Source organism: Eulemur rufifrons, chromosome 24, assembly GCF_041146395.1.
Source record: "Eulemur rufifrons isolate Redbay chromosome 24, OSU_ERuf_1, whole genome shotgun sequence".
In the NCBI taxonomy this organism is placed as follows: Eukaryota; Metazoa; Chordata; class Mammalia; order Primates; family Lemuridae; genus Eulemur; species Eulemur rufifrons.
The window spans coordinates 37,098,076-37,121,973 of record NC_091006.1 but is presented as its reverse complement, the minus strand read 5'-3'; the positions used below and the strand labels follow the sequence as shown (position 1 = coordinate 37,121,973).

Genomic DNA, 23,898 nt, shown 5'->3' with positions numbered 1-23,898 from the left:
AAGGTGGACATGAAATGTAACCTAAGGCGAAGTGGCCCAAGAAGGCTGACTACCTTTTAAAGACACCGTTGAGAAGGCTTTTATAGAAGCCCTGACGTGTAGAACCAATCAAAACATTTGAGAGTCCTTGTTTTTTGTTGGACTATGATTACCATTAATAAATGATAATCTTTTAAGGTAATTCTGAATGTGTTATTTTGTTACAGTCCTTGGTTGGGGTGTAGCATGGTTTTTGTTCATTCTGTTTGTTATAGGTAGATGGGAAAGTCAGCATGAATGGAGAGACGGTTCATGGAGAGGAGGAGGAGAAGGAGAGAGAGTGTCCCACGGCGGCACCGGCCCCCTCCTTGACCAGATCCCAGATGTTTGAAGGTGTGGCCAGAGTGCTTGGGTCCCCCGTGGAGCTGAAACAAGACCACAACAGCATCGAGATCAACATAAAGAAGCCAAATTCCATTCCCCAAGAACTGACAGTAAGAACCAAGCTTTTTGTTTCCTTCTTTGGGATAATTCCAGGGGGGAAGAATCTGTTTTTTTAAAATAAGTCGATCATGAAAATGATCATTTCTTTCTGTGTTGGTGTATTAGTTTGCGAGGGCTGTCGTAACAAAGCACCCCGAACTCGGTGGCTTAAACAACAAAAATCGATTGTCTCATGGTCTTGGTGGCTAAAAGTCTAAAATCAAGGTGTTGGCGTGGTTGATTCCTTCTTTTTTTTTTTTTTTTTTTTTTTTTTTGAGACAGAATCTCACTCTGTTGCCCAGGCTACAGTGCCGTGGCATCAGCCTAGTTCACTGCAACCTCAAACTCCTGGGGTCAAGCGATCCTCCTGTCTCAGCCTCACGAGTAGCTGGGAATACAGGGATGCGCCACCATGCCTGGCTCATTTTTTCTATGTATATTTTTAGTTGTCCATATAATTTCTTTCTATTTTTAGTAGAGACGGGGTCTCGCTCTTGCTCAGGCTGGTCTCGAACTCCTGAGCTCAAACGATCCGCCCACCTCGGCCTCCCAGAGTGCTGGGATTACAGGCGTGAGCCACCGCACCCGGCCGGTTGATACCTTCTGTTGGCTGTGAGGGAGTGTCCGCTTTTAGCTTCTGGTGGCTGCTGGCAGTCTCGACTCTCCTTGGCTGATAGAGCCATCATCCCAATCTCTGCCCGGTGTTCACGTGGTGTTCTTCCTGTGTGCATGTCTGTGTCCAAATTCCCCCTTACATAAGAACACTAGTCATGCCAAAGTAGGGGTCCTCCCTGCTCCAGTACGACCTCGTCTTCACTAATTACACCTGCAACAATCCAATTTCCACATAAGGTCACATTCTGACTATCAGGGGTTAGGACTTCAGTATGTAAATTTTGGGAGACATAATTCAACCTATGACTGTGGGCTATAGTAGAAGGTAATACAGTCTATGAACAAGAAATTACTTTTTCTTATCTTCGCATTATTAGTGTCCAGTGTTACAGAAGAATAAACAAATCTTTAAAATACCTTTTTTTCTGTTTGTTCAGGACCTTATTAGACTTAATACTATTTGAAAATAACGGGTGCTCTCAGAATCTGGATTTTCGTCTTTTACAATATACATAAAAGCATCTTTTTTCTTATTAATTAAGAAATAAAAATGCATTAAAAATAAAACTAATTTTTATTGGCTTAACTTTTTAAATTCAGAGTAATTTAAAGCACTAAAGACTATTGAATGGCCAATCTAAAAAATGCAGGGTAATTTAAGTATAGTAGAAAAGAGAACTGCAAATCACGTTATATTTGCTGCTTTGAGCATAAAACATCGTCGGGAAGATTATGCTTTTGAAAAACAAACTCCACGTGTGCTCACTGTGAAATTGGAACTAACTGATGAGGGGGAACTAACTGCACAGAGGGAAGGAGATCTCCAAGGAAACCAAGCAGCGGGGAGGGGGAGGGGGAACCTACCTGACAGGTACAATGAGCACTGGGTGACAGACACACTTTCAGCCCTGACTTGGGCATTGCAAAAGCGATCCAGGTAACCACAAACATTCGTGCCCCCGTAATACTTTGAAATTTAAAAAAAAAGAAAAGCAAATGGCATGATCTGAAAGAAATCATGTTATGCTGGAAGTTTGTACACTGTCATAAGGAGAACGCCAAACAGACGTGGCCTTGTGGACTTCCTGGAAGCCAGCGTGACCCTGGGCAGCCTCGAGCTGCAGGTCCAGACGCGTGGGACGGTGTGGGAGCCCCCTCCTTCCGCGCAGTCTTTCCTGGTGAAACTGCCTGGTTCAGGGGAACATCTAGTTGCATAAACACTGATGGTTCTGACTAGGTAGTGGCGTTCATGTACCTGGTCTGCAGTGTGATCCTTAAGTCTCCTAAACTGAGGATGGCAGGGGCTATTATGTTGTTTGCTGGGTGGGTAACCACCTGGACATATCTATCAGAATAAAAGCACAGTTGTTAGCTGTACTTAAAAAATATACAAAACCTGGGCTCATTACTGTAACGCTTTTCACACTCACCTGCAACTTACGACACCAACAGTTTTCCGTTCGGAGTGTGTCATCCCAACAGTCATTTTTAAAGGATCGCTTCTCCAGTAAACCTATTCCTCATTTTACTTCCTCCTCCATTTTTCCAAGAAAAGCATTTGTTGACTGTGTCACAGCCAGTAGGCTCCTATTTGAAAAGCGGAATTAATTGGTCGTGGCAAAATATGGTGGCCAGCTTGACACGGGGTCGGAGGCATTTCGGAACCTCCCAGGGATCTGACACCAGCCTGGACGTGATTTTCTGTTGCTAATTCATTCGCCCAGTTCCGTGGGGCTGTCAAAGGAACAGTGTTCCTCTCTTTAAATAGTGTCTTTCTTCCAAAAACTGCATTCCCGACAGACACGCTCTCTACAGAGGAGTGGCCTCCCCCACCTCGGAAATGTCACGACTCCTCAGGGAGAGCTGGAACCGTGCAAAGGGCACCCCGAGCAGGGGGCAGGAGCGCGGACTCAGGACTGAGGCAGAACCGCAGAGAGGGGCAGCCCGAGACCCGGGGGGAAAGGGGTTAGTCAGGGGGCCAGGCGGAGGGCTGGCCCGGGGACCTTTGCGTGACATCGTGTCGTCTCGTTAGTTTCCTTCTACCTCACCTTTCTCATCTGGATTTCTTGGGACCATCACTTTCTTACTTTAGAAATAGATCCTAAATTAAGTTAGGAGTTGTAGTTTTTTTAATACTTTGGCTATGCCTGTTGATACCAGCAAATTTCAAATCCTCCTCAGTTGAACCACCGCTATGGTAATAAGACTGTGATGGCAATTACCTTGCAGAGGTAATATCGACTTCTATGAGAAAATCATATCATAGCGCAAATGCAGACTCCTAGAATACAGAGTTGGAAAAGACTTGGGAAGTTCTTCTAAGCTGAGGACTAACTGATCCTGCGTTTGGTGGCCTACAGAAAGACTCTTTTACGTCTCCCTCAAAGCTGCCGTGTCTTCCTGACCCACTGTCAGTTACGTTTGTATTTGAATGTCTTCTTTCCTCGACGGTACCAAGGACCCTCTCCTAACATACCTACGGTACTCCATGCTCTCGGCCAAGGATCAGACTCCACCTGAACAAGTTGAACTGTCTGAGCCTCCGTTTGTATTTAAGTGTAGCAATAATAGTGTCTGCATCACATGGTTTTTGTAAGAAGTCACGTCTGTAGAGCAGTTAGCGTGATGTCAAGGTGGCTCATAGACCACAGGTAATATTGTCACACAGCAAATGGGAGAAAGGAAGTTACGATACATTTTTCAGAAGCCCAAAAAGGTGATAGGTGTAAAGGTTTTTGGATTAAAGTAAGATTGTCAAAACTACCATCTTGAGCAGATGAGAACTTCTCATCAGTGGGATGAATTCCTTGTAGTCTTGCAGCTCCGCATTTTAGCTGTTCCAGTTGTCATTCTCTAGATAACACATAGATATGAGCAGCTTTTTCCAGAAGACAGTTGCCCTTGCAGATTCTCACACGATTCTTCCGGCAGCTCCTTTTGCTTCTCCTGCTGTTCGTTCTTCCCCAGTTCTGGCCCTGCACCCAGACTCCCCAACTGTAGACCACCTCGCTCTCACCAGCTCAGCTCAGATGCCCTTGCCGTGTTCCCACCACGGTCCGGCACCTTCCGGCCAGCTCTGTGGCAATTCTCCCTCATTGCCCAACGGCCAGACTCAGCTGTTGGGCATCTAAACCACTTCATCTCCTTTTCCCCAACCACGTAACGAGATAGGTCTGTTTTCCCCATTTTGAAAAAGCTATAGGCCTTCCTCTTGAAAATTCAGTATTTTTACTTATGTTTTCTGATCCAGGAAAGCAGACAATTAGATCTTTCTTGCAACCTTTTATTTTGCAGCGAGGGCAGGGTGGAAGGCATTTGAGTAGGTGGTGTTTTCCTTACAGCCGAGACCAACTGCAAATTCCTTTTAGATGTCAAATGTCAGCAAACATTTCTTTAGAAACTAGCTTTATCCATCTAGCAGTAATTGTAAGATTGTTAGATTTCATGCTCTTTAAAAAATCGTTAAAGATATTTAAATACAGATGTGTTTATAGATTTCAAGAAAGCATACACCCAGAAAAATAAAAAAAAAAATAAATTTGGCCTAATTATCCAGTTACCTGGATCAGAGCCTCATATTGTTGGTTTGAAAAGTTTAGGGGAAAAAAAAATAGTTTAAGGCGTGGAGCGCCATATCCTCCATGTGGATCTGTCCTCCGGGGCGGTAGGTGTTGGAGGTAGGAGAGTGGAAGGAGAAACGCGTGCCCAGCGTACGTGTCATGTGGGCCAGGGAGCCAGGACATAAAGCCTGATTTTCCAGGCTCACGTCCAGGTGAGTTATTCAGCGCTGGAGCCAGGAAATCACCCCGAGTGACAGAACAGTTGCTCAGGAAGGGACCTGGGACATCACTCGTTCCCCCCACAGAGGATAAACGATCAGCCAAGCTCTCAACTCTGCGCTAGAAACAGGGGCACCACCCACACCGCGGGTCTCAGGACGGGGGTCCCTCGTATTTCTAACTCATCTTCCAATGTCGCCCTCTGGGCCAGTCCGACTACAGATCCTAGTTAACACGAGCGGCCAAATGCCAGGTAGGATTTGTGCCTGGACCAGGTCTCTCTCGAGCCAGGAGAACTGCCACCTCCCACCGTGGCCTCAGGGCTGAGCCTGGCACTCAGGCCAGGCAGGGTGACATTCCCGGTTGGGCGGGGTTGGGGGGGGAGCTGGCTGCTGGCCGGGTTCCCGCAGCCTCTCTGTGCTCTCATTCATTGGCGTCCAGGGATCTGTTTTTATTTACTTGTTTTCATTCTGGAGAAAGTGTTACCGACTGGAGAAGGGAAGGGCTCTCCTCTGTTAAGTCTTAACCGAAGAAAAGTCTGAGTAAGAAAATGCATTTCCCAGCAAAGCGGGTTTGTTTGAAACAAACCTCTGAGTCTGGCACGACTGGTTAAAACCCCAGCTTTGAATTCATTTCCTCTGAAGTAGTGATGTGAGTACAAAAGTGAGAAGCCTCAGGGTAAAGTACCCAGACGTAAGTTAGCTAAACTGGCTTGGAGGGTTTCCCTTGGTAACAGATGATCTGTGGACATTGCAGAATACAGAAAACTATAAAGAAAACATTACCTATTACCCTGCAGCTCAGAAATGAATACTGTTAAGGTTTTTAAAAATGTGTGTCCTTCTCTTTTTCTCAGTATATTTTCAAATGGGTTCCTGTTATTTAAATTGCTTGTTTTTTCCTCTTAATTTGTTCTGAATATTTTGCTAGCAATAGCCTGATTGCGATGACTAGTGTACGTTTAAACTAAGCTTGAGAATATAAATTCCATAAATAATGCACTTGGTGTTTGTTTACCTCACGAGGCTTAGGTATGTGGCCCCTGCCGCTCGGAACCTAGACGGGACAGGAAGCCCTGGGCTGGGCTGTCGGCTGGTCTCCGGCAGCCTGTGAGTGCAGCCAGCTAAGCTGCCTCCTGTCCTGAGAGATTCCAAGGAGTTCCAACCTCTGCAGGATAAACGAATGGGAGGCAGAGGAAGAAAAGGGGATGGAAAAGTAGTTTTGAGTCATTTCAGCAGTATCCTTGAGACTGTCAGGTTTTGGATTGCTTCTCTTGGATTGAAGCCTCTAAGTACAGGGGGACAACGTGGAGAGGGGGTGACTCCAGACCCAGATGAGGGAGCATGGACGTCACCAGCACAGGCAGGGTCCTCCCCTTCCCCCGCGCACCAGCAGGATGACCCTGGGGGAGTCGCTCAACCTCCCGGGCCCCAGTTTCCTCACCTGCATAAAGGGAGCCATGTTGGCAGCTGCCGTGTAAGGTTGCTCTGCGGCGTGAGTGACACAGTCTCTGCCCAGGGACCCCGACAGCCCTGACACGTCGTAGATGCAGCAGATGGTGACCGCGGTCACTGCTGTTGCTACTGTCATTTGCCACATCAAACGCCAGCACGTAACCTTTAAAGCATCATTTCAAGGTAAGGTAGACTGGGTTGTCCGGAGTTTGGTATGTGAGCTTTGAGCCATCTAGAAACGCATTTTCTAGATGCATTTAGAAATACAGTCTTGAAAGTAGAAGTTCTCCGTTACTCACATGTAAGAAAGACGTTACTGGAATGTGCTGTGCTAGTGAGCTCATCCTTAGTGCAGTGGTTAGTGCCCGATGATCTTGTCCCCCTGGCTGTATACTCTAGGTCTAAGGGGCTTCACGAATTATCCGATTTCTTTGATTCCCAGTGGCACACTTTCCCCATTTTAACACCTCTGCATCAGAATTTGTCTTATAATCGTGTGGTATATTTAACAGACAGTGTGTTTTCTTTCTTAGTAATATCTAAAGTAACATGACTTAAAATTGATGGCATTTTAGATTTAATAAAATATGTTCATTTCTTTGTTCATTTTGGGGCTGGGGAGGCTTTGGCCCTGTTTTGTAGTTGTTTCTAGTTATTGTAAATACCAGTGTTCTCAAGAGGATCATTCATCAACATTTTACTAAGAATTTGTTTCCCAGCCTAAGATAGTTTTCCATAATCTAATCCATTTGGGGGGAAAGCTAAAAATCTGTATTTTTGCCAATATTTTACACATTAACATATAAAACAAAAATACTATCATGTGCTAATATTCTATATGTATGGGAGAGCATTTTAAATCATAAAACCCAAATTATTCTCTTGTAATGCTAACCTTCAAATGCTACCACTACCTCACTGGTTCACACAACAACATAACACACACACATAGATATTTTTATAACTTTAATAAAATAGACTTCGGTTTATTTAACTGTTTTCACTCATTAAATCTCTTAAAGGGATTCAATTCAGGCTTGCTATTATATTAAAAATTACAAAATCCATTAAATAATAATAATGATGCATATTTCCTGCCCAGGGTTTTAAAAGAGGATTTTAACTTGTTACATTCTTCCAGAATTGACACACGGTTATCCATCATTAGAAAATGCCCATCTCACTAAGAGGGGTTCAAAACTCTCTATCCTCCAAAAGAAAAATCACATTTGTGCAACTAGGTGCAATTGTAAAATCTTAGAAGGTTGAAAGGTTTGTTGCTTAAAATTTTTTTGTTTTTAAAGAATTCAGTGATGGTTTTCACCAACCCAATGCATCAGCTTTAAAGGTCTTCCATTTTGAGAGGCAAATTTTGATTTATGGGTAAAATATCTGCACTTATGAGAGACCAATAAATCCCTAGCTTCTTGAGAACCCATGGGGATAGTTTATGAAGTATTTCATAATGCCTTTTCTGAAACCAACCTTAGCCTTTATCTTAAAACCTTTTAAAATGTATGAAATACTTCATACACACTTTAAAAATTCAACTTTAGCCCTTTACAAGAAACTTCTAAAAAACACAATAGTTATTAACTTGTTCTCTCTAGTTGTCAAGGCACATCCTAGCTAGTATTTAATTCAGCCTTTCATTTACTCTTATCAAGCAACTATTATGATAGCAGGAGAATTTTGGACTTCATTCTAAAGTCAAATGGCTCCCTGAAAGACAATGTAAAATGATATTGAATTTGTTTTCTGATTATGGAAGCAATACGTAGTCAATGCAGAACATTTTAGAATATATAAAATATATGTAAAGAGAAAGAAGAATCATCCAAAATTTAAGCACATTAAAAACAATCACAATTAATATTTTGTATTTCCTTACTGTTTTTTAGTATACATTTTAATATATATATTAGCAGGTATATTTATGTGTATGCATAGGCATGTATATCATCTTATATATGTGGACGTCACTTTATATACAGTTTATATTTCTTAACATTAGATAAGTATTTTTACATATCAGTAACTGTTATTCACCATCTTATTTTTTTATAATTACATTCCCTTTATGAACATACAGTAATTCATTCAACTATTCTCCAACTGCTGGGTGTTTAGAATGTTCCAACTTTTATTACTATTATAAATTCCATCAAGCATAAAACAGATACGACTGAGATGCTACTGAGAGAGGGGGACACAGGCGTAACAGTAATAAGCGAGGTGCCACCGAGAGAGGGGACATGATGGAGATGTGCCAAGGGGACGAGAGAGTGAGACCCAAATCAGAGAGACCCGTCAGAGGAAGAGCAAGGCCCTAGAGGCTGACCTTAGTCCTCGCTGTAGAGACAGAAGGGAAGTGATGGATGTGAAAACTATTGGGTCAGAAATTTGGCAAATGATGAATGCTCACGAGGTCTGAGTCCAATATCACTTCAAAGCTGGAGAAAACTGGTGCCAGAACCAGAAATGGCCATGTTTAAAGGTGGGACTGGCGCGTGTTGAGTGTCAGCCACGTCCCCCGGCCCGGGTGGGCAGCCAAGCTGAACTGAAGCTTGGACAGACTGTCACAGCTGGAGATGGAAGCACAAGTCACAGGTAGAGAGAGAGTACAGAAGGGACTCCATGGGGACAGGTGATTCAGCACACGCAGAGGAAAGCTGGGCCCCATCGAAATCTTTAGGAATGACCCACATCTTGATGAAAGGAAGAGGATTAGGAACCAGTGAGAGGAGAGTAGGTTGAGAGAGAGAGAGAAGGGAAGAGGGAAAGGAAGAGAATGAATCAGAACTCCAGCGATAGTCACTGGGAACCCAGGAAGGAAAAGAACTTGAGGAATAAAATCCACAATGCTGGCCGGGCGCGGTGGCTCATGCCTGTAATCCTAGCACTCCGGGAGGCCGAGGTGGGTGGATCGTTTGAGCTCAGGAGTTCGAGACCAGCCTGAGCAAGAGTGAGACCCTGTCTCTACTAAAAATAGAAAGAAATTAGCCAAACAACTAAAAATAGAAAAAATTAGCCGGGCATGGTGGTACACGCCTGTAGTCCCAGCTACTTGGGAGGCTGAGGCAGGAGGATCGCTTGAGCCCAGGAGTCTGAGGTTGCTGTGAGCTAGGCTGACGCCACGGCACTCACTCTAGCCTGGGCAACAGAGTGAGACTCTGTCTCAAAAAAATAAATAAATAAAATCCACAATGCTAAGAGCCACAGGCAGCTATGCCCAAGACAGGCCCCCGAGAGGTTAACTGTAACCTTAAAAAAACCCCTAAAAAACCAAAACCAAAAACGGTGATATGACCCTACGCAAGTTTGAAAGGCATTCCGGAACAAGTGGGCGATGCCTGCGGTGGTGAGAGAAAGGAAGAAGGGAGAGGTACCTGTGAGGCACCACGAATACACCTGTGTCCTCCTTCCTCCTGCACGGAATGTTCCTTCCGCTGACCCAGACTCTCTCCACGCAGCTGCCTGGGAGACGGAAGAGTGAATGCACGTGGGCAGCCCTCCTTGTTGGCCTAAAAATTACCATTAAAAAAAAACACTTGAGAACCTTCAAGGAAATAATTTATTCAAAGGGGAAAAAAAAAAATCTCTTTTTCAGGCAACCACTGAGGAAAGAGAAGCGAATAGTCGAGACGATCAGGACGATGGTGGGAATCCCAGAAGAGGGAACACGGAGCTTGACTCATCAGGTTTGTCTCATAACAGACGAGTTTTAAGGTCAATCGTGATATATCTTAAGATATCGTGGAAACAGAGTCAGGAATTTCTTCTCCTGAGCCACAGAAAGGTGGGTGATGCTGCTCTGCCAGGGGTGTGGCTGTGCTGCCACCCAGAGGCTGCCTGGGGAAATGCAGACTGTGGGAATCACGTTGCTATGGAAATAAGAGCCGGGCTTGTTCAAAGTGACCCAGTTCTGTTCTGTTTCTTGAAAGCGTATTGCATGTAAATGATGCTAAAAATTGAGGGTCAGATTTTCCGTACAGTTACAGCAATAGGTGAAACACAGATCAAAAATATATCGTAAAAGCACGTGCTGAAATGGTAAAGCCCATGAACAGTTTGAAAGAATGAAGTCCTACCACGGATCCTACCACTCCACAGGGAGTGCAAACGTGCCGTGTCCATCGTGTAGGGAAGGGGACCCACTGTTCCCTAAAGTATTGACCCTCAATTTTTTTTTGTTTGCTGTCTTATCAATATTTTTAACATATTTCTTCCTTCGATAAACATTAAAACCTCTAATCCTCTTCGAATACCAAATTATTCTTAAATGTCATTTTAAAATGAATTTAGTATCATTTAAAAAGAACAGCACATGCTTTTCCAAGCTAGAGTGTGCTTCCACATCTGATACGCCCCCTGTGGTGGTGACGTTTTCACTCGCTCTAAGGTGTACCTAACCCTGCTTTGTATATCAGGGAACACTTTATTTTCGTTGCATTATATGTGTGTGTGTGTACACATATGTACACACAGATGTGTGTATATCCCACAATCCTTAGCACATTTCAATTAAGAAATTGTGACGCTCAAAAGGAGGACTGAAATACAGAGGGAGAGAGTCAGGCTGCCACTCAGCCACCGGGGTAGGAATCGCCCGTAGATGTTCTCTTCTCCAGCCCGACTCTCGTGATCTTCAAGTTCTACACGTCAGCATTTTGTTCCATGTGATGCTATTCAGGTGTAAACTGGGACCTTTGTTAAGAACTGAAGTTTTTCACAGTGGGGCTACTTGATGTGTCCTCTGTTGTGTGTTATTTTATATCATAAAAAAGCTGGGAGAAGTCCAGCATCTCGGGCTCTTTCCTACCTGTCATCACTCTGTAATCCGGCTTCTCGCTGCCAGGACAGGGCACGGACCGCACTTCATGGCGTTGCAAAGTAAATGGTCCTTGATACAGTTTTCTTTTTCTTCTTTACGTCCTGGGACGTGCCGCCACCTCAGAGCCGCAGCTCTTCACGGCAACGGTGACTCGCTGCAGCCCCGCCGTGGCCCTTGTGGACTTTCCCCCCAGCCCCCAGCCCAAGAACGACGCGCAAGAAGGAAAAGACCAGAAGAAACCGGAAAATGAAATGAGCGGGAAGGTGGAGCTGGTGCTGTCGCAGAAGGTGAGGTGCTCGGTGGGGCGGCGGGCGGACCCGAGGGTGGTCACGGCCTCACGCTGCATGCAGGGCACAGCGGTGGTTGATCAGGAAGATGCGTTTTCTCCTCTGGTATTTGCCAAGTACTAGATATTGGACAGTGAGCACCACACGGCCCCGGCCTGGGAGCTGAGACGGATGCGTCCGTGGGCAGAGCCCCTGCAGTGTCTGTGGCCCTGATGCCTTTTGCCCATGTCAGACCCCGGCCAGTCCCCATTTTATACACAGAGAGTTAAACAACGGTCTGTGGGTCTGGAAAGGGGAACTGAGCGGTGGGTCAGATGGCGGCAGTGGGCGGAGTTTCCCACCTTTGCAGGTTTTGCCTTATGTACATTACACTTGTAGCTGTTGTTTATTTATTATTCTTCCAAATTCACTTTTCTTTTCACTTACATTTAAACTGAAAGGAAAACTCTATAATTTTTTTTTTACCAGAAACAAAATATTTTTAGACTAAGTGATGACCATAACTAAAAACCGTCATCGCCGGCCCCGTCTGTGTAGCCTCATGCGTGTGACCCATCCTGGGCGCACCAGCCTCCAGTGCACCCAGCCGTGGGAAAACGTTGGCAGGGTTCTTCCGTTTGTTTGCTTGCTGTTCCCTGGCCATCCGGTAAACACCATTCTCAGAAGAATATTTTTTAAAGCATAAAATACACAGGATAACCAAGTTATTCTCAGGGTCCGGTGGCACCAAGCACATACACGCCCTGGATTCTGTCCTGCAGACTCCAGGTGAAGAACGGCTCGTCAGTCAGCAGATGAAACGATGGTGTTTGGACCCATTGGTTTTCTCACTTGCACCGTGTTAATTTCTCCCTTCTCTCCCTCCCCTGCCTGCAGTTAGGTCTTAGACAAAGGGAGAGAGGTGGTCACTAGAGTGTTGCCTTTATAACAAAGCACATCTGCACACACGCTCGCCTGCTCACACAGCGTCATTCTGAGCATTTCTCATGACCATTACCTGGTTCCTGTACAACCAGGCATGACGGAAACGTATTTTTGCTAGCCTCCACTACAAGAGGATGGTATGGGCTATGCGTGATCTGCGGGTTGTCTCTGGTCAGTCTTTGCTGTGTGACACTGCAGTGCATTTGGACGTCTGGTTGACCTCTGTAATGCAGAATGAGGGTGATGAGCTGTATCTTCTTCAGGATTCTCTTAGAGTTGAATGTATTATTCATGAAGAAAAATAAAATTGCACTGAGAATAAATTCTAACAATTTATTCTGAGGACCAAATTCTAGATCAGCTTATGTTGAAACAGACAAGCGTTCTACAGCCTCCCTGGCCCTGAGGTCACTGGCTGTCAGATTAATCTGTCGGGAGCACAGCCCCTGGCCAGAGAGTGAATCAGAGAAAGTCCCTCAAGCAGCTGCAAGGACATGAACTTGCACAGCCGTGCCCTTCCTTCAGACCTGGGCTCAGAGTCCACCGACTCTCACTGTAGGCATTGTTCTAACAAGGTTGGCAGTCTGGTCTTTCAGCAGTCAGCTGGTGAGAAGCAACAGATCAGAAGGAGGATGCTTCCACTGAAGGTCATTCAGATTAGGGAGAGACAAACTAAAATCAGTAGCAGTAACAAGAAAAATGTATTTCTAAGCAAATATAAGAATTTTTTAAAACCTCAAATTTTGGAACTATTTACCATAAGGACAAGTAGTCTACCGTGCTTCAAAAATTCCCTGAGGGAATCAGTGTATGGTATGACTTGACAGTGGTTATTTATAATAATACTTCTTTAGGCCAGGCACGGTGGCTCATGCCTGTAATCCTAGCACTCTGGGAGGCTGAGGCCGGCGGATCATTTGAGCTCAGGAGTTCGAGACCAGCCTGAGCAAGAGCGAGACCCCGTCTCTACTAAAAAAAATAGAAAGAAATTAGCTGGACAACTAAAAATATATATAGAAAAAATTAGCCGGGCATGGTGGCGCATGCCTGTAGTCCCAGCTACTTGGGAGGCTGAGGCAGTTGGATCGCTTGAGCCCAGGAGTTGGAGGTTGCTGTGAGCCAGGCTGACGCCACGGCACTCTAGCCTGGGCAACAGAGTGAGACTCTGTCTCAAATAATAATAATAATAATACTTCTTTGTCAACAGGAAATGTACATTGTCTTTAATGTGTTTTGCGTACGTTTGGGGGGTTAATATAGTATCTTGAGAATAATGTCCCTTAAAAGGTAGTATTACTTTAATATTTAGTACTCACAGAGGAAGATTTTTTTTTTTAATTATCTTATGTGGCACATCTGATTTCCTGACATTATAAATGTAGTATTGTGTGGTAGTAGGAAGAGAATATGTGATCGGTCAGTAGGAAAATGAGAGACAGTGGTGTAGACCTCCAGAGATGGAAATACTGTCTTCTGGGCTTGGAGAAAAGTGATCATCGCATTTTTATACTCTTACTTGATTTCTCTGAAAAATTGACTCTCTATTAATATAGAAAAGCATGAAAGCATTTTAAGGAAGGAGCAAATAAATTCCATTTAAAAGTTAAATGTCTGTGTTTATTGACTTCTGTAATAGTCATTCATCCTTAAGTTTTATTTCACCTGTTCATTTTTTAACACCTGTGATGTCTGTGTCTGTTGCCCCTTGTCCAGGTGGTGAAGCCAAAATCCCCAGAACCAGAAGCAACCCTGACATTTCCATTTCTGGACAAAATGCCTGAAACCAACCAAGTACATTTGCCAAATCTCAATTCTCAAGGTAAAAAGAAGGAAATGTTTTATTTGAGGTCTGCATGTTCTGTTGAGCCCATCTGTAGAAAATACGATTTAGTTTGGAGGAAGATGACGTCGTTTATGTTGACGTTCCTTTGGTCAAGGTGTTTGCAGGGTCCCTGAGGGCCGGATCAATAACTTCAGAACGGAGGCTGGGGCTGCGTCCTCTCTTCGTCCAAGACAGGAGCTCCGGCTGCCAAGGCCGTTTTGTCAGCCAGGCACTGTAGGGACAGTAGGGCTCCACCAGGGTTTGGGAGCTTAACTTAATAAAAGTCTCGTATTGCCCCCAAAATATAAAAAGACTGTTACAAAATCAGAAATCAGTAACTTTAATATAAATCTTATAATCTTAACATCATGTCAATTTCCTTGTTAATTCTGGTCTTTGTGAACATCTATTTAATTTGACAATAATTTTGAGAATGTTGTATTTTTTTACCCCATAATAATTCCTGGGTGTGCATGATGAGGATGGAGAAATTGTTTGCTATCACAAATTCAACATGTTACTCATAGCCAAAAATTTTAATCTTCCCAAAAATTCTCTATAGCAAGAATATACAGGGTGTCCCAAAAGTCACTATACATCGGGAAAATCGGAAATTGTAGCTAAATGTACCTTTATTTACAAAATATCCATGACAAAATTTTTACAAAAATTTTCCTCTGTATGGAGACTTCTGGGACACCCTGAATCAATGAAACATGTATACACATACATATACATACATGAGACTGAGGAACTATTTTTAAATGTTTAGCACATACATACTGAGGATATATTTTAATATGTTTCATATGTTTGATACATTTTAATGTGTTTGATACAATGTGGGAAGGGGCAGCCTCTAAAACTCTGGGAGTTTAGGGTCTAGGAAGATGTTAAAATGGTGCCGACCACTGCAAATTCCCCAGGTGCCGTGGGATTCACCCCCTTAGTCTTCAAGAGCCCAGCTTGACCCCCTCATTCTCGTGGGGAACCCGGTGCCCACACGGGCTGTCACCAGTGGGGGATGAGCCCTGAGAATTCCACAACCCCAACCCGGGGGACTGTTCTTCAAACCAGACAGATCCCTGGGCTTTCCTGGGTGGGAGTTTTCTCTCTGCGAGAGAAACAGCAGCAAGAATTTAGGAGGGAAGAACTGGGGGGGTTGTTCGTTTGTTCTAACGTACTTTCCCCCAGTGCATTCCGTAGCTTTCCTGTATTCTTACTTCTCTTTTCAAGGGTGGGCACCACAGGCAGGATCTAGTTGGCTTCCGTTAGCTGGCGTTGACGGTCAGCGAGTAAGCTGGGCTCTGGCTGCGTTGCAGGCAGCGCTTGGGAAGAATCAACTGGTCCACGGACTGGTGCTGACGTGTCTCTTATTGTGGACACGAGGTCAATCCTGTTTTCACAGCATTTGTCTCAAATTCGTCAGTCCTGCAGCCCGGGAGGGAGCTCACAACTGGGCCAGCAATGGGCCGTATTTAGACCAATTTTAATTCTGCCCCATTTCTAGCACTTTGTAGTCATGTAGATAAGTGCTATAGAGAGGGAGTAGATATTTTAAGCCATATTAATTGGTTTTTTTCTTACATGTTTATACCTGCTGTAAGGCATTTTGATTTTGTGAAATGTGCTGTTGAATTCAAGGACTTCATGTGTTACCCAAGTTGAGTGACTAAAAAATAAAATTTAGTAGCACTGGAACATTTTAAGATTTCTTCAAGGTAGAATTCTCAAGGTAGAATTCTTCAAGGAGGAATTATGTTTGGAACACACCCGTTCTGTGCTCTTCTCTGGCTGACAGAAGCCGTAATTACAGCCGCAGGCCCTGGACACAGAATAGGTCCCATTTCTTGCTCATCTAGTTCGTAGCTGGATGCTCTTACCCACCGGGTTTTTCCTGATTTCTAATTGTGTCACCTATAAACCGGAAATGATAACAGTACCAATTTCATTAGGGATATTGGAAGAATTAAATGAGATAATCCATAAACAGTGTTTAGCTCAGTACCTGGCCCAGATTAAGCACTAATAATGTAACCGAGTAGCGGTAGGTGTGGAAGTATCCAGCAAAATGCCAGGCAGAAATAAACTCGTCTTGAATGCTTTCTTCAAAACCAGAGTGTTTGTGTTGTGCAGATACAGTTTTACACAGCAGTTCTTGAGCTTGCGTGTGTGCCAGGGTCCTGCAGGGCCTGTGGCCCACGGTGTCTGATCGATTCGGCAGGTCTGGGCAGGGGTTGGGGCATTTGCATTTCTAACAAGCTCCCGGGGATGCTGACTCCAGGCATCCAGGGACCACACTCTGGAAATCACTGGCTTGCAGGATTTGTTTAAGCTGTGTACCAATGACATCGCTGGTAGATATGAAAGTAACAGTAATGATTGTTTGGAGTTTATCAAGTTCCTACCTTTCAAGAAGCAAAAGGCCTCCAATAAATTTAACCTTGAAAGAAATGATTTGTTTTTAATCGGGGGTGGCGTGGGGAGTAACAGGACTCTACCCAGAAATGAAAGTCAGCACTCGTTTACGTGACTAGTCTGAAGTCAGACATCAAGTCCAAAGGAATGACAGGGTTGGGAATCCTAGAGCTGTCATGCTTACTACTTTCTCCCCCAGAAAGTGGTATCTGCCCCATTTCCACAAAGCCCCCTGTTTATAGACTGGCCACGCGGGCCACCGAAGATCTGCTGGCCCCGATGACTTCCACAGGTTTCCCTTAAACACACGCACACACACGCGTAAATACGGTCCTTAAACATGCTGAAAACACTCACAAAAATACGTTTACTGGCAACAAATTTCCTTTCCCCGCTGCCTCCCAACAGCAGAAAGACGACTCAAATTGGCGTTTCAGTAAAACACGTGCACCTGTTAGGCACTGGTGTCCTCGTTTGCACTGAGATGGCAAAGCCAGCGCAGCGTGGACTGCAGGACGGGGACACGCGCCGTGGGCTGCGCTCGACGGCCCACACGGACGGCGCACGGCCCTTTTTATGCACAAAAGAGGACGTCTCCGCCACAGACTTCCACGCAGAACCTTTGTGAAGTGTCGTGTGTACAAAATAAAAATTAAACCGCCCAACTCCACTGCCTTCTCTAGTGTTCTCCAAAAGTCACATAAACTGTGCCTCGCCAAGCTCCAGCGTAGCATATCGCACTGTTGTTTTTGAGATTTAACATTCTGGCAACATCACCATTAAGTACGAGCCTGTAAAATTGTACCCAACGCCAGAGAAGACAAAAACAGCTCGCATTTCCCCAGTTCTGTTGACGTGGTCCATGCCTTCAGGTTGTGTGTGTGTTAGTAAGGTATTTTGTACTTGGGATTCACTGACCCCCGATGCCTGTGTAGACTGTAACCAGCAGTCCTGGAGAGCAGGGTTCTAGTCGATTCTCACCCGATTTTCACGGTTTCTGTCTGTTCTGTTGCATCATCTGACCCAGAGGCGCCTGCTCCGCTTAGAGTTCAGAACTCTTGGCGACGCTCCCGGTTTTTCTCCCAGTCAGGTAACGGCGCACCGAGCGGCTGCATTTCTGCAAAAATCCTGTGGGTGCAACCAGTGGTGTCTGGCATTTGTCTTCATTTCTGGTTTCAGGGGAGACAACGCTTGTTTCTGATGCACAGTTAGCAAAGAGCTGGTTCTTTGGTATCAGTACTAGTTAGGATAAAATCAGGGGGAAAGTCACAGAACTTTATGTTGATTTTCAGAATACAAAGAGATAATATTATTCACCGCTTTCTTTATCATCCCTCCCCCCTTTTTTTTTAACAAAGATTAGAAGCATTTACCAGGAACTGATGACGGTTCTTTTGTTAACTGTGTCCGTCTCTTGGCTCCCTGGGTGACACGTGGCCTCTCTCTGTCTGACTCTTCTCCACACCGGACAGGGAGGGAACCGCTGGTCACGCCAGACGCAAGGTGCTTTGAGAGCCAGCACTAATGGGGGCAGTTCTCGCTTCCTGTAGTCTAGTACCTGGTGCTAATCGATGTATCAATCACGTTACACTAGTCTGACTTCTTCTGGTGGTGGGTACGGCCTGTCGCAGCGGTCTGCTTTGTTATAGTCTAATGCTCCTGTCTTATAAAAAAAAAATTGTTTGGAAGCCGACATAGGCACACTCCGTGGAGAGGCCCAGAAGTAATGACAGCTAGAAGCTACTCACGTGAACATCTTTTGTTCTTTCCTTTTATCTGTGCAGTGGATTCTCCAGGCAGCGAAAAGTCACCTGCGTCTACACCTGTGAGTAACTCATTTTAAGGACGAAGATTATGTGTGAGTGTGGTTTTAATTTATAATGTATTTCATTTGCTTAAGGAGTATTAAACCAAAATTGAGATCTGAAAAACTGATATTTAGAAGAATAATTAAAAGCTGTGTATGATGCCGTTGGGCAGATTATGAAGACACGGATTGTCATCGTGTGGAGTTGTCACTGTGCTGTTGTTATGCCTGGAACTAAAATGATACGTTGGGAAAGTAAAATCTAACAGACACAGTTAAAATGAATGTGCTGGTGGGAATCAGTGTTAAAATAGACAATTGCTACAGACATTCAAAATAATCATTTTACATGCGGACAGTCCCCCAAGATAGTGTCACCGTGGGCAGACAGGCCCGGCCCAGGCTCTCAGGGAGGCCCAAGCTGCGTTTGTTTCTTCCCTTCTCACAATCATATCTTGCATGACATTAACTGCACATGTCATTGTCTGATTTATATTTCAATGAAATAAGAAAGCACTTGTTAATTACAATCAGACACATTATCCTGTGGAAATTTCTTGCTGCTGGCTCACATCTGAACTCTGTGAACTGGTGTTTCCAAAGCCTGTCGTCCTCGCTCACCTCGGAAACGCCCCTCAGATCCGAGACTTCCTCGGTGGCCCTGGAGCCACCTGGGCTCAGCCTCACGATCACTGTCCTGCCTTTGATTCCACATTTACTGGGCGTATGGCCCTGAGGGAGCCGTACATATATAATTTCCCTGAATGTCATCGTCCTTGATTGTACAAGGAGATAAGAATGCTTCTCTTTTGAGGTTGTTGTGAGCCTTAATTGTAATAATTACACAGACGCCCCTAGCGCAGGGCCTGATACGTCAGCGAATCCTCCCTCCCGACAGCTAATCCCAGAGGCCCCCAGAGCCAACACCAATGCTTACCTGCAGGTAAATTGGCCTACTCTGGGAGCTCTAAGTGCCTGTACCCAATGGCGAAGGGGCCGTCACTTGTCACGTCACCCTCGATGTCCCCAGCCAATTTCTGGATGCAGGGACCACTGTGGAGGCTCAGTCCCAAGCCAGTACTGGGAGGGCTGAGTTTCCCGGGCAACTGGGTCCCTTCACAGCGGGTGAGAACCCAGGACTGTCGCAAAGCCGCGTTCGTGGCACAGATCTCAGGAGTAGAGCGTGGCCTGTAGGTTTCCATGTTCAATTGCACTTGGAAGATCCTTCTCGTGCCCCCTGGAGAGGGGAGGAGAGGATGGGGGGCACCCCAAAGAGATGCATTCTCACTTCTGGTTTATGGAAAATAGAACAAAAAAGAAACAAATCACAGACCCACCTAAGTAAATTCTCTTAAAATGCCCATCCAAATTTGATGTTGTGTTGATAGTAAATGGCTCTTCATAGAACGGAAAAGTAAAAGAAGCTTGAAAGCCAGTGAGGTTGGAAGAGGAAACGAGCATTAGGTTGTGCTGGCCTCAGTGGACGCCGGCTGTTTGCATTCGCACTCGGGGAGCCCGAGGCTGGCCTGAGAGGGGGGCTGTGATGTCAGGGGATGCGCTACCCAGTGTGAAGCGACTCCATTCATGTGTTCGGCAGACATTTACTGAGCACCAAAAAACGCACGGGATACTTGAGGGGGGCGAGGGGTCCTTCCCTGCCCCTGAGGACCCCCAGGCCAGAGGGAGACACAGCCCTGTAGGCGGAGGAGTCGTAGAGCAGAGTGGACTGAGTGCTCTCCGTCCTGCCCTTCTGCAGCAGCCTGTTATGACAGTTGTCACACTGTCCTCTGGCGATGATTTAGATACTGGCCCCCGGCCGCCACTCTCAGTGGCGCAAGGGCAGGACTCTCCCTACTGGGTCCACATGTGACCCTGACCCACAGCAGGTGCTCAGCAGGCAGTCGCCAACGGAGGGACCAGACCACTGCTTCCCCTCTCGCTTATCATGCCGGTATCGTCCTCTTAAATACCCGTTGTTTTCCCCTCTTGCCTTTTAACACAGATTCTGTATTTTCTGTGCTCAATCCATCTACCACGCTTCCTCCTCCTAAGTGCCTACTCCTTGCTTGACTTATTCCTGAGATTACCTCCCAGTGAAATCTGGAAATTAGATAATTCCTAATTGCTTCTCTAATTTTCCTACTGTTGGACTTTCCTCACTGGTCTCCAGGTGGCTGTTACTCACACAAACACCCCCTTTTCCTTCAAAAGACAAAGGGCCATGCCCCTGAGTGAGGTTCTGAACATTTAAACTGGGCCTTCAAGTTCTAGGAAAATACCAGGTGGAGCCAACTTATTACACTCCGATAGAGGCCGGGCGCGGTGGCTCACATCTGCAATCCTGGCACTCTGGGAGGCCAAGGCGGGAGGATCGCTTGAGGCCAGGAGTCCAAGACCAGCCTAAGCGAGAGCAAGACCCTATCTCTACAAAAAATTAGAAAAAAAATTAACCGGGCATGGTGGCTCCCAGCTACTCGGGAGGCTGAGGCAGGAGGATCGCTTGAGCCCAGGAGTTTGAGGTTGCTGTGAGCTAGGCTGGCGCCACGGCACTCTAGCCCAGGAAACAGAGTGAGACTCTGTCTCAAAAACAAACAAACAAACAAATAAATTAATTAATAGAAACAAAGGAATCACTTCTAAGAGGAATGAAGCAAAGCTGTCCCCTGCCCGTGGCTAATCACCTCCTGTTTCCATTGGCTTCAGAAGGTTCACAGACCCACACCAGCATCGTGGAAGTAAACCAAAGAGGGACTAAGATTTAAAAATGCCACCAAAGAGGACACTTAGATAGCGAAGTCTCCTCCGTCTGTGTGTTAATGCGGGTGCCAGGCCAGAGGCCGATTGTCCTCTCTTGCCTGGACTGTCCTTGAGGACGTGGCTCAGTTCTGATCGTGTTTTTTTTTTTTTTCCTAAGCAGTTTAAGTTCTGGGCGTGGGACCCGGAAGAGGAGCGCAGGAGGCAGGAGAGATGGCAGCAGGAGCAGGAGCGTCTGCTCCAGGTGAGGCGGCTTTGCTCCCCCCCCCCCTTCTCTGAGACGATGCTCTCAATTTCTGTCGCATTAGATTCTTAGCACAGACAGCGGACGGAATCAGATTCTCCTCCGGAGCTGGTGAGTCCAAGCCGGCTCACTCTGTGTCCGTACAGCACAGTGCCTCGTACCTCGTTCTTCCTGCCAAGGGCTGCAAGGATGAACATTAGGAAAAAACATTCATATTAATAGGTTAAAAAAATCCAAAGCATCCATTTGTCACCTCCTTCGTGGCCAGTCCCTCTCCAGTCCGAGTAGCAGCGGGACTGGAGTGTCAAAAAGCCATTTGATAGCTACGTGGGAAGTAAAGTTTGGCCTCCGTCTAACTCCTTAAGTAGAAATGTTTGCTCCAGTTTTTAGTAAAAGCAGCTAATTATCAATCCTAGAAAAATTCTCGTAGTAAACTTGTCTACTCCTACTTGCTTCCTGCCAGTCTTACGGATTAACAGAGCTTCCGAAGGTAACCCGGTAACCTCAGAAACTAACCCCTGCTGAGGACTCGGGGTGAGCCAGGATCTGTGGTTGGTGCTTGGCCTATTTTAGCTCATTTGATCCTCCGACAAACCTGCAGAGGATGTCTCATTGGCCCCATTTGCAGTGGAAGAAACTGAGGCTCGCGGAAGTTAGAGTCATTGCCCGAGGTGACGCGGCCAGCAGAGGCTGAGCCCAGATTCCAATCCCAGCCGTGCTCCTTCCCATCCCAGCAGCGCTGATTTTACAAAACAGTCACAGAGGAAAAGGATGCTAAAATCTCATTAATTTTGATAGCTCTCTGCTGCTGTGTAGAAAACAATGCTTAATGCAAGCTTGTTTTACTTACTTTTTCTTTTTTTCTTTTTTTTTTTTTGTTTGAATCCTTTCGGCTTCATTCCCAGGGCTGGGGTGAGGGACGGTTTAGGTAGTAGAAGCAGATTATAGTGTAGCTTTATCTCTGGCGGTTAAATTTGGCTGCTGTGAAAACTGCAGAGGATCAGACCTTTAATGCCAGAACGTTAGGAGGAGCCCGATCCATCAAGGTCCAGGGCTGTTGGGACTTGAGGTGCATTGGGAGACCTCAGCAGCCCCGATCCTCTGCTATTCCCTTGGAAACCGGGTGCTCGTCCCCAGCTAAACAGTGGACAGCCGAGAGTCAGAGATTCCACAGGCTGAAGAAGGTGGGCAGATGCGCTTCCCGTCACAGATAGCGCTGGGTCCGTGACACCGGGCAGTGGCCGTGGCTAAGATGCAGGCGCCAGGCAGACGTATCGCTCCTGTCTCGCCGAATTGTCTCCCGGTGTGTGTGGCATCGTGGTGCGGGCCACGGTGTTTGTGGGTGAAGCGTGTGCATATGTGCGTGTGCGTGTGCGTGCGTGTTGCAGACGTGCTGCGTCTCTCCCTCCTGGCGTTATCAGCGCATCCTCCTGGTGAGGGGGGCGTGTAGTATGAGCTCCCAGAACCAATAAGCCTAAGAAGGTTTGCTTGTTTTTTGGCTTTTCTATAGTTTCAGGGTCTGTTTCCTCTATTCTGAAAAGGACCCTGAAGTCCTTCTCTAGAGCTTTGTAATGTTCAGTTTTGATAAAAAAAAAAAACTTTCAGCTGGCGTGAAGGACCTGCCGTGGGTCGGCCAGCGAGGAGCCGGCCAGAGAGTTAAGAGCACCAGGCTCCGGGCAATGCCAATAAAGTCCCTTTTGCTCCTAAGGTGATAACGCACCAGGTGACACCTGGAGGGAAGCTCGGTGCTGTCCCTCTGGAAGACGGAGGCACAGGCTTGCTTCAGCCACGAAGGAGGATTGACAATAATCAGCCTAAAATATCTGCGTGTGTGTGTGTGTGTACGTGTGTGTGTACGTGTGTGTGCGTGTACGTGTGTGTGTGCGTGTGTGTGTGCGTGTGTGTGTACGTGTGTGTATGTGTGTGTGTACGTGTGTGCGTGTACATGTGTGTACGTGTGTGCGTGTACGTGTACGTGTGTGCGCGCGCGCGGCACACGGCAGTGGTGCTTCCGTCGGCCACGTCGGGATGCCACTGCCAAATGTTCTTATTGGAAACATTAGTTTTAATCTCCGTTTATTTATTCCTTCTAGTCAGCTGTCAGGGCCTCCAGCTATTTTTATTCACAGTATTTTATTTCCGCCCCCAGAAGCGGTGGCTAGTGTTGCATTGTTTCTGAAAACAAGAATAGTAGTTCTGAAATCGAAGCATCCATTAGAATATTGAATGCGGTTGAAAACTGCTCTTGATTCAGAGGTTCCATCGAGCTAGGGAGCCTCCATTTTGGTAGCTCAGCTCCAAGCAAAGAATGATTGAGCTGCTCAGCTAATTATCACCTTGGCTACTTGGGACCTTTCTGCATCGTCTGCCTTGTAAACCCGCAAGGTGTTTCATCTTTTGTTAGACTCTGCTGGCAACACATGTTTCTATTAGAGGATTGGCAAAACCCAACTCTGCAGGGTCTGGTATTACAAAAGCAAACTATCGGTTTAGCCTCC

At 45.9% G+C, this 23,898-nt stretch overlaps 1 protein-coding gene across 9 annotated transcripts in view; it reads left to right on the top strand.

Moving 5' to 3' along the window:
• The window catches only part of LIMCH1 (LIM and calponin homology domains 1), a 263,196-nt gene that overhangs the window by 222,066 nt on the left and 17,232 nt on the right, over positions 1–23,898 (top strand). For 7 of the 9 annotated variants that reach the window (XM_069458297.1, XM_069458295.1, XM_069458296.1 and 4 more), the window contains 6 exons: positions 255–473; positions 9,921–10,011; positions 11,268–11,431; positions 14,069–14,174; positions 18,380–18,420; positions 21,320–21,400. In XM_069458297.1, coding sequence (XP_069314398.1) covers positions 255–473; positions 9,921–10,011; positions 11,268–11,431; positions 14,069–14,174; positions 18,380–18,420; positions 21,320–21,400 — 702 coding nt within the window. Of the gene's footprint in view, positions 1–254; positions 474–9,920; positions 10,012–11,267; positions 11,432–14,068; positions 14,175–17,622; positions 17,686–18,379; positions 18,421–21,316; positions 21,401–23,898 lie in introns of all 9 variants that reach the window. The other 2 variants (XM_069458293.1, XM_069458300.1) reach the window with 2 other exon arrangements.